Raw genomic sequence first — 14,927 nt, forward strand, 5'->3', positions numbered from 1 at the left:
AGGTTGAGTCTGTGATTAAGAAAGCGAATGCAATGTTGTCATTTATCTCAAGAGGGTTGGAATATAAAAGCAGCGATGTGCTACTGAGACTTTATAAAGCTCTGGTTAGGCCCCATTTGGAGTACTGTGTCCAGTTTTGGTCCCCACACTCAGGAAGGACATACTGGCACTGGAGCGTGTCCAGCGGAGATTCACACGGATGATTCCGGGAATGCTTGGTCTAACATATGAGGAACGGCTGAGGATCCTGGGACTGTATTCATTGGAGTTTAGAAGATTAAGGGGAGATCTAATAGAAACTCAAGATAATACATGGCTTGGAGAGGGTGGACGCTAGGAAATTGTTTCCGTTAGGCGAGGAGATTAGGACCCTTGGACACAGCCTTAGAATTAGAGGGGGTAAATTCAGAACAGAAATGCGGAGACATTTCTTCAGCCAGAGAGTGGTGGGCCTGTGGAATTCATTGCCGCAGAGTGCAGTGGAGGCTGGGACGCTAAATGTCTTCAAGGCAGAAATTGATAAATTCTTGATGTCACAAGGAATTAAGGGCTACGGGGAGAATGCCCATCAGCCATGATTGAATGGCGGAGTGGACTCGATGGGCCGAATGGCCTTGCTTCCGCTCCTATGTCTTATGGTCGGACTCCAGAATTAGTCTGGCAACTGTGCAGGAGAGCAATCCAACCATAGAGAAAGAGACACTCTAGGATTCATCTGGAAACAGCATAGGTGATCAAACTAACAGGAAACAATCTCCAGGCTTAATCCAAGGATCTGTTCCAAAAGTGGATCTGTGTAACTCTTGTGTTTCTACATTTTCAGGGAGATGCCTACCCAGAGTTAAAGCAAGACCCATGCCAGGTGAGCGATTAAAGTCTGTAATGGAAATTGGGGTGGCAATCGCCCAACTCAACACCATCTTGTTCAACCCTTACTCACCTCTCCCCACCCTATCTGTCACGTTGTCAACTGGTTGGCACCTGGGAGGGTGTCCTGTTGCTTGTCCTTTTCCCCCATCACACAGGCTGTGGTGCTGCTCCTTCCTGCCCTCCACCCCATAATATCCTTGGCATCTCTCAGTCATGGTCATGTGGCACAGCAGATATCCTTTGGCCCATCACGTCTGCACCAACAAGGTGCTACTGAATCTACATGAATCTTACTTTCAATTATTATATTTCGAGCACTCATCCTTTTTAAACGTTGAGGGGTTTCCTGACTCTACTATCCTCTCGGATCCTCTGGCTGAAAGGATCTTTCCTCAGTAAACCTCCTGCCCTTACCTTAAAATTATGTTCCCTTGTTATTGACCCTTCAACTAAGGGGCACAGCTGATTCCTATCCAACATTCTCATGCCCCTCACTCAGGGTCCCCCCTTAGCCTGAACCTATTTAACCTCTTTCCTTACTGAAACTATTCCATTACAGGCAACATCCTGACTAATCTCCTCTGTACCCTGTCCAGTACAATCACATCCTTCCTATGGTGCGGAGATCAAAACTACACTCAATATTCCAGCTGTAGGTTAACCAAAGTTTTGTACAGCTCCAACGTCACCTTGCTCATCTAATCTCTGCCATGACTAAGTGTCCTGTTGGCTGCTTTAGTCACCCTATTAACCTCACCACATGACCTCTGACTTGTTTTTTTTTCAGATCATGGACACAATTAATGAGAATGAAGCTGCCTTTCTCTCCTCTTTGCACCGTGGACGACGTATCATTGATAGAACTTTACAGAAAATGGACAATTCACAGAGTTTCCCAGGTAATGGGGATGTGGATAGGTATTTCTTGTAAATGGAGTTGGACTCCTTTAGCCTCACTTCCCAACCCTCCACACACACACTCGGGCACGGTTTCCTCTAATCCACCTCTACCACCATCAGATCCAACCATCGAGGAGGGAGTATTAGATGGATAAATGACATCTAGTGTGCCTCAGCAAGAAGAAACACTGTTTAAGTGAAGAGAGATTACAGAATTCAAAGATACAGAGGAATCTCTGGGTGTTCTGGTATAGAATAACAAAATTCAGGTGCCAAGCAAGTGATTAGGATGGCAAATGGAATTGGTTGCTTATTATGAAGAGGAATGGAAGATAAAATGAAGCAGGCTTTACTACAGCTATACAGGACGTTGGTGAGACCATATCTGGAGTACTGTACATGGTTTGCGTGTGACATCTTTGAAAAAAAAACTGTGGTTGTGTTGGAAGCAGGCCAGTAGTGTTTACTTGGCTTATTCTTGGGGCAAAGCACTGATCTTATGAAGAAAGGTTGAACAGATTAAGTGCGTGCCCACTGGAGATTCGGGAATAATGAGAGCAGATCTTATATGCTTATAACTGATCATAGGGGAGCTGGATACCTGGGGGATATTGTGAGGGAGACCACAATATAGCGTGACAGAGACCATAAGATGTAAGAGCAGGCATTTGCTATGCTGCATCATTTAGTGAGATCATAGTTGATCTTATAATCTTGAATTCCACTTTGCTGCTTTTTCCCTATAATCTTACTAATTAAAAATCTGAACAGAATAGCAGTTTATTCTAAGGTGTATTTTTACAAAAAAAAGTGTAAAGCTTTATAAGTCACCATACCATGTAGCCTAAATTAATGACTAAAGGCATAAAGACAATAAAAAGGAAATGTTCACCACAGTGAAATTAGAGCTCATGGGTTCAAAGTCCGCTGGAAAATTGGACTAAAGTCACTGGGCTTGGCCGAGACGGCTGCTTAGGGCAGGGCCGGGGCAGCCACTCGGGGCAGGGGTGGGGCCGGGGCAGCTGTTCGGGGTGGGGCCGGGGCAGGGCCAGGGTCAGGGTCGAGACAGCGGGGCAGGGCCAGGGTCGGGACAGCAAGGCAGGGGCAGGGCCAGGGCTGGGACAGCTGCTCGGGGCAGGGCGGGGCTGGGCCGTGCCGGACTCTTGAAATACCCGGTAGCTGTCTTCAAAGCTGGGTTGAGACCATCATGCTGCACTGCTGGAATACATGGAAGCCTAGCTCACTCCTCCTGGACAAGAGTGCCACATAGGGACCTTGCGCAACCAGGCAGCAGGCCTAATGTGCCCCTAAGGGCCATTGGAACCAACCTCATCACTGCGCCATCTGCCAGGTGCCTCTGCCAAAGTTGCTAAAATAAGATAAGGTACCATAGTAAATAAAAGCATCTTTTCAAAAAAATACATAGAAAGAAAAAGAAAGCAAAGTGGGCTCTCTGAGGGGCCCACACATTGAGCTACTGCTGTCTCACCTTTTGGATGTTTATCTCAGCCTTAAATATACTTAATGACATAGCCCTCTGCGATAAAGAATTCTACAGATTGACTACCCTCTAAAGGAAGAAATTCCTCCTCATCTCTGTCCTAAATGGGCAATCCCTTACTCTGAGATTATACCTTCTTGTCCTAGACTGTTCCACAGAGGACAGTTCCCCTCGGGATCTTGTCTGTTTCGATAAGTCGCCTGTCATCCTTCTAAACCCCAATGAATAGAGGCCCAACCTACCCTACCTTTCCTCACAAGACAGTCCTTCCATACCCAGGATTAACATGGTAAATCTTTCTAGATTGCACACTGTCATGTTAGCATGCTGGAAGTCAAGACCAGCTATTCCTGTAGTCATCACAAAAGTTATAAAGATTTTTTAAAGTGTGCAAAATTTCCAGGATACGTTGAGATCAGTCTTGTGCCGATCAGAATTTTACTTCTCAGTCTCACCTCTGCTATTTATAAAATCATGGAGTCTTACAGCATAGAAACAGACCCTGCAGTCCAACTCGTCTGCTCCAGCCAGACATCCACAATCTGACCTTGTCCCATTTGCCACATACTTTCATTGATTTGCAGGAGGCACTATGGCAATGTTAGGGATCTCACACACACAAAGCATTTCTGACTTGCTAATTACAAGTCACAGCTTACAGCAGCTGCTGAAGGAAGAATAAATTGGTTTTCTTCTGGCTTAAAGTGAGATTTCTGCAGAGAACAGGGAGAACTCCTGAGCTGGTAGAGGTTGGATGGCTCCTTCCCATTTTGTTCACAGCACTAAGGTGTTCAATTATCTGAGAATAAATCGCAGTTGTTGGTGGGAAGAAGGCCTTTGTCATCAGTTACCGGTCACTCGTCTACAGACCAGTCAGCTGCTTGTTGCTGGGTAATCTTCTATTTGCGTAGGCTTGGCCCCAGCTCCGCTGCAAACAGGGCTTAAAATGATTGTAACTTGCTCTCAAAGCCTGCAGTAATCCTTGATTTTTCTCATTTCAGTCCACCATCAACAACACAGAAAAATAAAAGACATGTTCTTTACACCATATATCTTAGATAAGTAGACCAGAACTATTCACAGTATTCAATGTGTGGTTCAACTAGTGCCTTGTATAGTCTTGTATTACCTGCTGAATACAGATGCCAACTTTTTATGATATATGCACAAGGACTTCCAATTTCCAGGAAATTGTCCTAAATATATGGTGAAATCTTCCTGTGCCATAGGTTTCTGTAGTTTCTCTCTATTTATAATGTTCAACTGTTGTATTCTTGTTGCCAAAGTGCATAAACTCGCATTTTCCCACATATTCCATCTGTCGATTTTTTTTGCCAATTTGTTGAACTTTTTCTGTACCACTGTGCAGACTTTGTGTCATCCTCACTGCTTGTCTGCCCACTTATTTTGTCATCCAGAAACTTAGCAATAGTGCATTCTTATTTTATTCCAAATCACTGACGTGTAGTGTAAATAATTGTGGTTGAACACTGATCCATGTGGCACTGTACTAGTTAGATTGCCATCCTGAAAATGCCCTCATTTGTCTTCCAATATCCTTTATCCATGCTAGTATACTACCCAAACACCCTAACATGGGCTTTTATAATAATAAGTAGTTGAATGTACTGTATTTTATCAAATGCTTTTTGGAAACCCAAATGTTTTATATCTACTGGTTCCTCTTTAAGTTTCTTGATATCTCAAAGAAACTAATAAACATGTCGGGTATGATTCCCATTTTTTGGCTCTGCTTGATCATATCATGTATTTCTAGATTCCCTGCAATCACATTATTTGTAATAGACAGTAACATTTTCCAACTAACAAACCCTAATTAAGCTAACAAGCCTATAGTTACCTTTTTTGTCTCTTTTCCCTTTCCATCTGCAGTTTTCCAATCATCTGGGGTTTTTCTGAAATCTGAGGATTGTTGGAAGATTACTATGATGTGTCCATGATATCTCTAGTTGCTTCCTTTAATATCCTAGGAAGCAACACAATAAGACCAAGGACCTTTTGGCCTTTAGCCTTATTAGTTTCCCTTGTAGTTTCTCTTGTGATAGTTACTGTATTTATTTTCCTCTCCCTGTTTCACCCCTTGATTACTTAGTTTTTGAACTATTGTTAGTGGCCTCTATCTTAAAGACTGCTACAGCTCCTCCGTTATTTCCTGTTTCCCTAGCTGCCGCCTCTAATGGGCCTGTATTCACCTTGACTTCTTGTTTCCTTTTTATGTATTTAACCAAGTACCTACCATTCATTTTGATATCACTTGCTAATTTACCCTCAAAATTGATTCCCCTCCCCTTTGTTCTTTGATCATCTTGTGTGGTTTAGCAACTTTCCCAGTCCTCTTGCATCTATTAATCTTTTCTACGTTTCTTATTTCAAGTTGATAGTATGCTTAACTTGATTTACCATGGTTGGTTTATGTCCTTCCTAGGATTCTCCTTCCTCACTAGGATATATCTTTGTTGCGAGTCACAAGCTATATCCTGAAATGTCCATTATTTTACTCAATTGTTTTTTCAGTTAATCTTCTTAAGTTGCCAGTATGCACATTTAGCACAGTTGTTTCTAGGTTCCTCCCTCTCAAACCAATTGTTACAATTTATTGTTATGATCACTGTTTCCCAAGGGACATCATGCATTAAACAATTTTATTAATTATATGTCAAAATTGCCTGATCCCTGGTTAGATCCACAAAAAGTTTCCCAAGTACTGTCTATGAATTCTTCCTCATGGCTTCCTCTGTCAGATTTTCAGAATTTACCTGAAGACGAAAGTCACTCCTGATTAATGTACTGCCTTTGTCAATCTGGTTGGGCAGCACGGTGGCACAGTGGTTAGCACTGCTGCCTCACAGTGCCAGAGACCCGGGTTCAATTCCTATCTTTGGCCCATGTCCCTTAATCCCTTGCTGAACAAAAATTTATCTGACTTGGATTTAAAATTAACAACTGATCTAACATCAACTGCTGCTTTTGGAAGAGCGTTCTGAAAATCTACCACCTTTTTTTTGTATGGAAGTGCTTCTTAACACCTCTCCTAATGGTCTGGCCCTATTCTCAGACTATGCCCCCGAGGTCTAGGGTGGCACGGTGACATAGTGGTTAGCACTGCTGCCTCACAGCGCCAGAGACCTAGGTTCAATTCCCGCCTCAGGTGACTGTGTGGAGTTTGCACATTCTCCCCGTGTTTGCGTGGGTTTCCTCCGGGTGCTCCGGTTTCCTCCCACAGTCCAAAAATGTGCAGGTTAGGTGAATTGGCCATGTTAAATTGCCCGTAGTGTTAGGTGAAGGGATAAATGTAGGGGAATGGGTCTGGGTGGGTTGCGCTTCGGCGGGTCGGTGTGGACTTGTTGGGCCGAAGGGCCTATTTCCACACTAAGTGATCTAATCTAATCTAATACTCAAGTAGTTTTCTCAGAAAAGAGAGATGAAAAACAGTGGAGACCTCTGCAAATTGAAGACCTTACTTTTACTTAAAAGACAAATTTGCTTCTTTCTATGTACTCGCATCACATGCTATGGTCTGTAATGTCACTCCAGCTCAGCCCATCAATCCACACCTTTTACCCTTTTCCACTTACCTCTTTTGAGTTTGCTTCTTCCAGTAAACCAACTTAAAACACCTCTGTCCTCTTTCGCATCAAATATCTTTTTTGATTCAAATTTCTAATTGTAGTCAGTCAAATCTTATTTGGGTTTTATCTCACTAAACTGAATTCCCACACTGCTGCAGTTCCGCAGTAACTGTGCTCCTTACAACAGAGAGTGGAGAATGGGGCATGAGGTTGGATCTCATTCAAAGTTTGTGCCCTGTTCCTGCTGATAGTTCACTGACTCCTGTGGAGGCAGCAAGGACATAGATTTGCATCAAAGGCTCCCATATGTGATTGGCCACCTTCTCAGTCAAAGTTCACTTGTCAGGACTAGAAAGGCACTGAGCTTTAGACTAGTTCTCTGGTACATGAGTGCTGACTTTGGTTAGGGAGGATGTTGGATGGCATGATTGTAGATGTGGAACCATCACAATCACCCTTCTCCATGTTTGCAGTGGATGTGGCCTGGTCTCTACACAGGAACTTGGGCTTCCCCCTCGATCTGATTAGCCTAATGCTGGAAGAAAAGGCAGTGAACGTGGACACTGAAGCCTTGCGGCAGCTGGCAAAGGAAGAGGCAGAGGTGAGGTTTTAAGATGCTGAATGGGCTGCCCAGAAACCACTAGTGATGTGTCAGTCTAGCTTATGTGCTTCCCCTGCCCCTCTGTCTAAACCCTCAAGACCTTCAACTCCAGAATCCTGTGGAGATAACTGAGCTTTTCCGGTTCTTGATTTATATGCCACCTGGATTGGAATCACTCCGCTATTGGTGGCAGTTCCTTCTGTCATCTGATTTTGATTTATTACTGTCACGTGTACTGAGGTACAGTGAGAAAGGTGTGTCTTCCAAGCTTTACAGACAGATCATACTATACAAGTGCATCAGGGTAACAGAACACAGAGTGCAGGGTGCTGTGTTACAGCTGCCAGTGTGGGATTCCCTCCCGACATCTCTCTTCCTCTTTACTGCACTTCCCTCAATTAAGAACTTTGCCCATTTATTGAATAAATTGTCTAATTCAGTATTTCCTTATTTTATTTAATCAAACATTGGTTGTATGCCAGAGAAACACCAAATATAAACATAAGGACCGGGAGCAACAGTGGACCATTTGACCCCTAAAGCCTGTTCTTCCACCGTACAACATTACGGCCAATCTGTTACACGTCCATTTCATGTCGATTCCTCACAGCCCTCGACCGCTAACACCACCCACTCCCCAATATTTCAAAAATCTATCTACCTCTTTAAATACTTCATTGATCTAGCCTCCACAGTTCTCTTCTGTAAGGAATTCCAGACATTCACTAACTTCTAGGAGAAGAAATTCCTTCATACCTCAGTTTTAAAAAACTGTTCCCTTGTTCTATAACTATGTCCTGTATTCCAAATTTCCTGCACTAGTGGAAGCATCATTTCAACATCTACCCAGTGAAACTCCCTCAGAATCTTTGATGTTTCAATACCCCCCCATTCTTCTAAACTCTAATAAATAGGCCATTTTTAGCTTCTCAGCCATTTTTGATAAGTCAACCCTTTTATCTCAGGAATCAGTGCAATGAATCAACTATTGAACTGCTTCCAGTTTTAATATATCCTTCCCTAAATACAGGCATCAAAACTACATAGTACTCCAGATGCAGCCTCATGAACACCCTGTACAATTGTAACAAGATTTCACTGTTTCCAAAACCAGCACCCAAGCAGAAGGCAACACTGCAATATAAATTTAAGTCATTTATGAAGTGTGAGCAAGGCACAGTGTTCTAATGTATGCTGTTTTCATCTAGAGGAGAGTCATGGTCTCTCGCCTGCTCTCTTTCTTCCTCCCTCTGTCTGTCTAATTGAAGCACATGTATCCAGCTTGGCTGATTTCAGCTGGATCAGTGGCAATGACATGGGATGGCGTGTGATAAATAGATGTGGCTCCTTTTTCTCATTTGTTCTTCAGATGTAAGTATTGCTGGCTGGGCCAGCATTTATTGACCATCCCTGATTGTTCTGAGACAGGCGTGCTGAGCTGTGCCTTGAATTTCACATGCTGTATATAGAGCATAGAACATTACAGCGCAGTACAGGCCCTTCAACCCTCGATGTTGCGCCGACCTGTGGAACCCATCTGAAGCCCATCTATCCTACACTATTCCATTATCATCCATTATTTATCCAATGACCATTCAATGCCCTTAAAGTTTGCATGTCTACAACTGTTGCAGGCAGTGTGTTCTACACCCCTACCACTGAATAAAGAAACTCTCTGACATCTGTCCTGTATCTATCACCCCTCAATTTAAAGCTATGTCCCCTTGTACTAGTCATCACTATCTGAAAAAAAAGGCTCTCACTCTCCACCCTATCTAACTCTTATGATCATCTTCTATGTCTCAAGTCACCTCTCAACCTCCTCCTTTTCTAATAAAAACAGCCTCAAAGTCCCTCAGCCTTTCCTCATAAGACCTTCCCTCCATACCAGGCAATAGCCTGGTAAATCTCCTCTGGAACCTTTACAAAGCTTCCACATCCTTCCTATAATGCAGTGACCAGAACTGTACGTAATACTCCAAGTGCGGCTGCAGAGGTTTGTCAAGCTGCAGCATGACTTCATGGCCCTGGAACTCAATCCTCTATCAATAAAAGCTAACACATTGTATGCCTTCTTAACAACCCCATCAACCTGGGTGGCAACTTTCAGGGATCTATGTACATGGACACCGAGATCTCTCTGCTCATCTACACTGCCAAGAATCTTACCATTAACCCAGTACTCTTTATGGATGTAGGTTTGCTCGCTGAGCTGGAAGATTCATTTCGAGACATTTCATCACCCTACTAGGTAACATCTTCAGTAGGCCTCAGGTGAAGCACTATACATGATTCCTGCTTTCTATTTATATGCTTGGGTTTCTTTGGGTTGGTGATGTCATTTCTTGTGGCGATGTCATTTCCTGTTCCTTTTCTCAGGGGGTGGTAGATGGGGTCTAACTCGACGTGTTGGTTGATAGAGTTCCAGTTGGAATGTTGTGCTTCCAGAAATTCTCATGCTGTCTCTGTTTGGCTTGTCCTAGGATGGACATGTTGTCCCAGTCGAAGTGGTGTCCTTCCTTATCTGTATGTAAGGATACTAGTGAGAGAGGGTCATGTCGTTTTGTGGCTAGTTGATGTTCATGTATCCTGGTGGCTAGTTTTCTGCCTGTTTGTCCAATGTAGTGTTTGTTGCAGTTCTTGCAAGGTATTTTGTAATTGACATTAGTCTTGCTTGCTGTCTGTATGGGGTCTTTCAAGTTCATCAGCTGCTGTTTTAGTGTTTAAATACTTAATAGAAGACTAACGCCACTCCATCCACCCCACCCAAGAATTCCTGAAGACCATCAAAGACACCAAAAAAGAAGTGGATGAAATAATGGTCTCCTTTGATGTAACAGCCTTGTTTACATCAATCAACATTAACTTGGCCAAGGAAACACTGACTACACAAAGACACATACACCAAACACCACTAACTTCATCAGCAAGGACAGTATCATCAAGCTGGTGGACCTATGCCTTACCACACATTTCACCTTCAACAAAAAAACCTACAGACAAATCAAAGGAACACTCACAGGATCTCTGATATCAGGGTTCTTAGCAGAGGCAGTAATACAGAGATTCGAACAAACAGCTCTGCCAACCATCCAACCCAAGCTTTGGGTCCGCTACGTGGATGGCATCTTTGTCATCACTAAACAAAACAAATTGGAGGAAACCTTCAGACCATCAAGAATAGCCTTATTGGCATAAAATTCACTAAAGAGGAAAACAACAACATGTCACAGTAGATCGAACAGCCAATGGGGAACTCCAAACCAACATCTACAGGAAAACAACACATACAGACCAAACATTGAACTACAGAAGCAATCATCCCAACACCCACAAACGAAGCTGCATCAGAACATTATTTCAATGAGCCTACACACACTGCAGCACAGAGGAACTATGCAGAGCAGAGGAAAATCACCTGTACAGTGTATTCAAAATGAATGGGTACCCAATGAACACAGTCCGTCGATTTCTCAGCAACAAACCCAAACAAGCAGACAAAACACGTCAAGAAACCCTTGCCATTCTCCCCTACATCAAAGACATCTCGGAAATGACTGCCAGACTACTCAGACCCCTTGGCATCATGGTAGCCCACAAACCCACCAAAACAGCAGCGGATGAACTTGAAAGACCCTATACAGGCACCAAGCAAGACTTACGTCGTTTGCAAAATACCTTGCAAGAGCTGTAACAAACACTAGATTGGACAAACAGGCAGAAAACTAGCCACCAGGATACATGAACATCAACTAACCACAAAACGACATGACCCTCTCTCACTAGTATCCTTATATACAGATAAGGAAGGACATCACTTCGACTGGGACAACACATCCATCCTAGGACAAGCTAAACAGAAACACGCACAAGAATTCCTAGAAGTTTTGTGCAGTGCGACCTACCCTTCCCAAAACAGTGACTATCCCTGATCATCTTATACCTTTCAAGATGATAAATCCTATCTCTTATAACCTTTTCCAACAAGGCTCACTGTTCTGTAATTACCAGGGTTGTCTCTACCCTTGAACAAGGGGAAATATTTGCTATCCACCAGTCTTCAGGCACTATTCCTGAAGACAATGATACATAAAGATCAAAGCCAAAGGTTCTGCAATCACTTCCCTGCTTCCCAGAGAATCCTAGGATAAATTCCATCCGGCCCAGAGGACTTATCTATTTTCACACTTTTCAGAATTGCTAACACCTCCTCCTTGCGAACATCAACCCTGTCTAGTCTAGTATTCTCCTCGAAAACATTGTCTTTTTCCAGTACGAATACTGATGAAAATTATTCATTTAGCGCTTCCTCCATCTCCTCAGACTCCATGCATAACCTTTCACTACTATCCTTGTCTGGCCCTCATTTTATTCCAGTCATTCTTTTATTCCTGATATACCTACAGAAAGCCTTAGGGTTTTCCTTGATCCTATCCGCCAACAACTTCTCATGTCTCCTCCTGGCTCTTATTAGCTCTCTCTTTAGGTCTTTCCGACTAACTTGTAACTCTCAAGCTGGGCCTTCACATCTCATCCTAACAGAAGCTGCCGCCTTCCTCTTGACAAGAGATTCAATTCCTTTAGTAAACCACGGCTCCCTCGCTCGACCACTTCCTCCCTGCCTGACAGGTGCGTAATTATCAAGGACCCGCAGTAACCGGTCCTTGAATAAGCTCCACATTCCAGTTGTGCCCATTCCCTGCAGTTTCCTTCCCCATCTTATGCTTCCTAAGTCTTGCCTATTCAACTTTCCTACAGCTATAACTGTTGACCTGTGGTTTAAAAAAAAGTGTGTAAGTACAAAGTGAGTGTTGTTAGGACGGAGTTCCAGGACTTTGACCCTATTACGTCATACTGGTTTCACAGAGAAGGGAAGAGGAGGCTTTGAAACATAAGTTTTCAGAAGTTCGTGCATTGGGTTTTCTGTACGAGCTGTTCTGAGCGCTCTCTCGGGATACTGTAGTTTGATGGATTTTTTTTCTATCTCTGCAGCGTCTGAGACCACCCCCCCAGTCAGAATTGCAACAGGGCAGAGTGCTGGGTATACAAGACATAAATGAACTCCAGAGGACTGGAGTGCTCAGAACGGATGATTCAGCAAAACACATCTACACGCTTGAGGATGGCAAATATGGTAAACACATTTTCAGGCAAACTCATCCCACCAAATGCACAAAGAGGCAATTGGATTGGCAAAATCTGATTGAGAACGAGAGATTAGAGACAGTGTGAAGCTCATTAGATCCTGTCTCCATAAAACACACCCATTATAGGTACAGCAGAGGGTTAGATTCAGAATAAAGTTTCCTCTACATTGTCCCCATCAAACACTCCCAGGACAAAGACAGCACTGCATTAGTTATAGAATAAAGCTCCATCTATTCTGTCTCCATTAAACACTGAGGCACAAGTACAATTTGGGATCAAATACAGAATAAGCAACCCTCATTAAACAGTTCCAGGACAGGTACAGCACATGATTAGATAGAAAGTATCTAATCTTTTAAACTAATCTTCTAGTCTTTTAAGCTAAAGGTAAACAGAGTGTACTGTTGTCTCTATGCTGTCCCAATCAAACACTATCAGAATTGGTGCAGCATGGGGTTAGATACAGAGTAAAGTTCCCTCTACACTGTTCACATCAAACACTACCAGGGCAGGTAGGGCAAGGGGTTAGATACACTGATCTTTCCATACTGTCCCCATCAAAACAACTTCCTGGACAGTGACAGCATAAAGTTAGATACAAAGTAAATATTCCTCTACACTGTTCCCATCAAAGACACCTAAGACAGGTACAGTAGGAGAACACGCGATGATGCTTGCTGTGATCCTAGGAATGACGTTGTTGGGTTTTGACTCTGCAGTGAGTGTGAATCAATGTTTATAAAACAAAGAACTGTAGATCTCTCAGTTCTCATCTTACAAAGAACCAGAAATCTGAAACAAAAAAGAAATTGCTGAAAACATTCAGCAGACCTGGCAGCATCTGTGAAGAGAAAGAGTCAACATTTTGACAGCAATGTCACTGTACCCAAAGACCATCAAGTTCCTCCAGTTTTGGTTTTTGTTTGTGAAACTGTGTGTATTTGTTTTCCAGTGTTTAGTCCCTGCCAGGCCACTGTAGTAGCATTGTATGAGGGCAACTCATTGGTGAAGGAGGTGAGGCGAAGTCAGACGTGTGGTGTCATCCTGGACCGAACCAATTTCTACAGCGAGCAGGGTGGGCAGACCCATGACCTGGGTTATTTTATACGAGAGGGTCACCAGGCAAGTTTGGCTGCGTGGTGCGATTTCAGCGCTGACACCGAATCCTGAAGTCTGGCGGCACCCTCTGGGTCCGAACTTAGGTTGCACACTCCGATCCACCTGCCCCGATCCACCTGCCCCCGTCCTCCGCTGCTGACCCTCAGGGGCTCCTACAATGCGCCCTCTGAGCGGACCCTTGGGCCCCTATGACGTGTTCTCTGTGTTGACCCTTGGGCTCCTACGAAGGGTTTTCTGTGCTAACCGTTGGGGGCCCTGCGACATGCCCTCTGTGCAGACCCTTGGGGCCCCTACGACATGCCGTATGTGCTAATCCTCGGGCCCCTATGACATGTCCTCTGTGCTGACCCTCAAGGGCTCCCTGCGACATGTCCTCTGCTGGTCCTTGAACTGTGGGAAGGTGGTGTCCTAGATCTCTCTAGCTGACTGTGAAATGAGAGGGAGCCACTGAGCTGTAATGCTTGACTCACCCCTGCCTTGTCTGTTCCATAACCAGGAACTCCGCTCAATTCTGATTTTCTTCATCAGGATGTTCTGCTACCAGTGGTGAATGTACAAGCAGCTGGCGGCTTTGTGATTCACACGATCAGTGTACCAGAATCATTACACGTTGGAGACAGACTCAACTTGTTTGTGAATGAGGTATTTAACGTGATACTTTTGATGGAGTGGCATTTTTGATAAGGGATAGCATTACAGCTGTGCTGAGGGAAGATATTCCCAGAAATACATCCAGGGAAGTTATTTGGGTGGAACTGAGAAATAAGAAAGGGATGATCACCTTATTGGGATTGTATTATAGACCCCCCCCAGTAGTCAGAGGAAAATAGAGAAACAAACTTGTAAGGCGATCTCAGCTATCTGTAAGAATAATAGGGTAGTTATGGTAGGGGATTTTAACTTTCCAAACATCGACTGGGACTGCCATAGTGTTAAAGGTTTAGATGGAGAGGAATTTGTCCAGTGTGTACAAGACAATTTTCTGACTCAGTATGTGGGTGTACCCACTAGAGAAGGTGCAAAACTTGACCTACTCTTGGGAAATAAGGCAGGGCAGGTGACTGAGGTGTCAGTGGGGGAGCACTTTGGGGCCAGCGACCATAATTCTATTAGTTTTAAAAGTTTTAAAATAGTGATGGAAAAGGATAGACCAGATCTAAAAGTTGAAGTTCTAAACTGGAGAAAGGCCAATTTTGAC

The 14,927-nt window shown here is 43.7% G+C and overlaps 1 protein-coding gene across 5 annotated transcripts in view; it reads left to right on the forward strand.

The window, feature by feature from the left end:
* aars2 (alanyl-tRNA synthetase 2, mitochondrial (putative)) overlaps positions 1-14,927 on the forward strand; it is a 63,835-nt gene that overhangs the window by 25,859 nt on the left and 23,049 nt on the right. For all 5 annotated transcript variants that reach the window (XM_043687379.1, XM_043687377.1, XM_043687376.1 and 2 more), the window contains 6 exons: positions 824-862; positions 1,658-1,769; positions 7,335-7,462; positions 12,455-12,596; positions 13,563-13,732; positions 14,258-14,371. In XM_043687379.1, coding sequence (XP_043543314.1) covers positions 824-862; positions 1,658-1,769; positions 7,335-7,462; positions 12,455-12,596; positions 13,563-13,732; positions 14,258-14,371 — 705 coding nt within the window. The remainder of the gene's footprint in view (positions 1-823; positions 863-1,657; positions 1,770-7,334; positions 7,463-12,454; positions 12,597-13,562; positions 13,733-14,257; positions 14,372-14,927) is intronic.

This window comes from Chiloscyllium plagiosum, chromosome 3 (assembly GCF_004010195.1).
Source record: "Chiloscyllium plagiosum isolate BGI_BamShark_2017 chromosome 3, ASM401019v2, whole genome shotgun sequence".
Classification (NCBI taxonomy): domain Eukaryota; kingdom Metazoa; phylum Chordata; class Chondrichthyes; order Orectolobiformes; family Hemiscylliidae; genus Chiloscyllium; species Chiloscyllium plagiosum.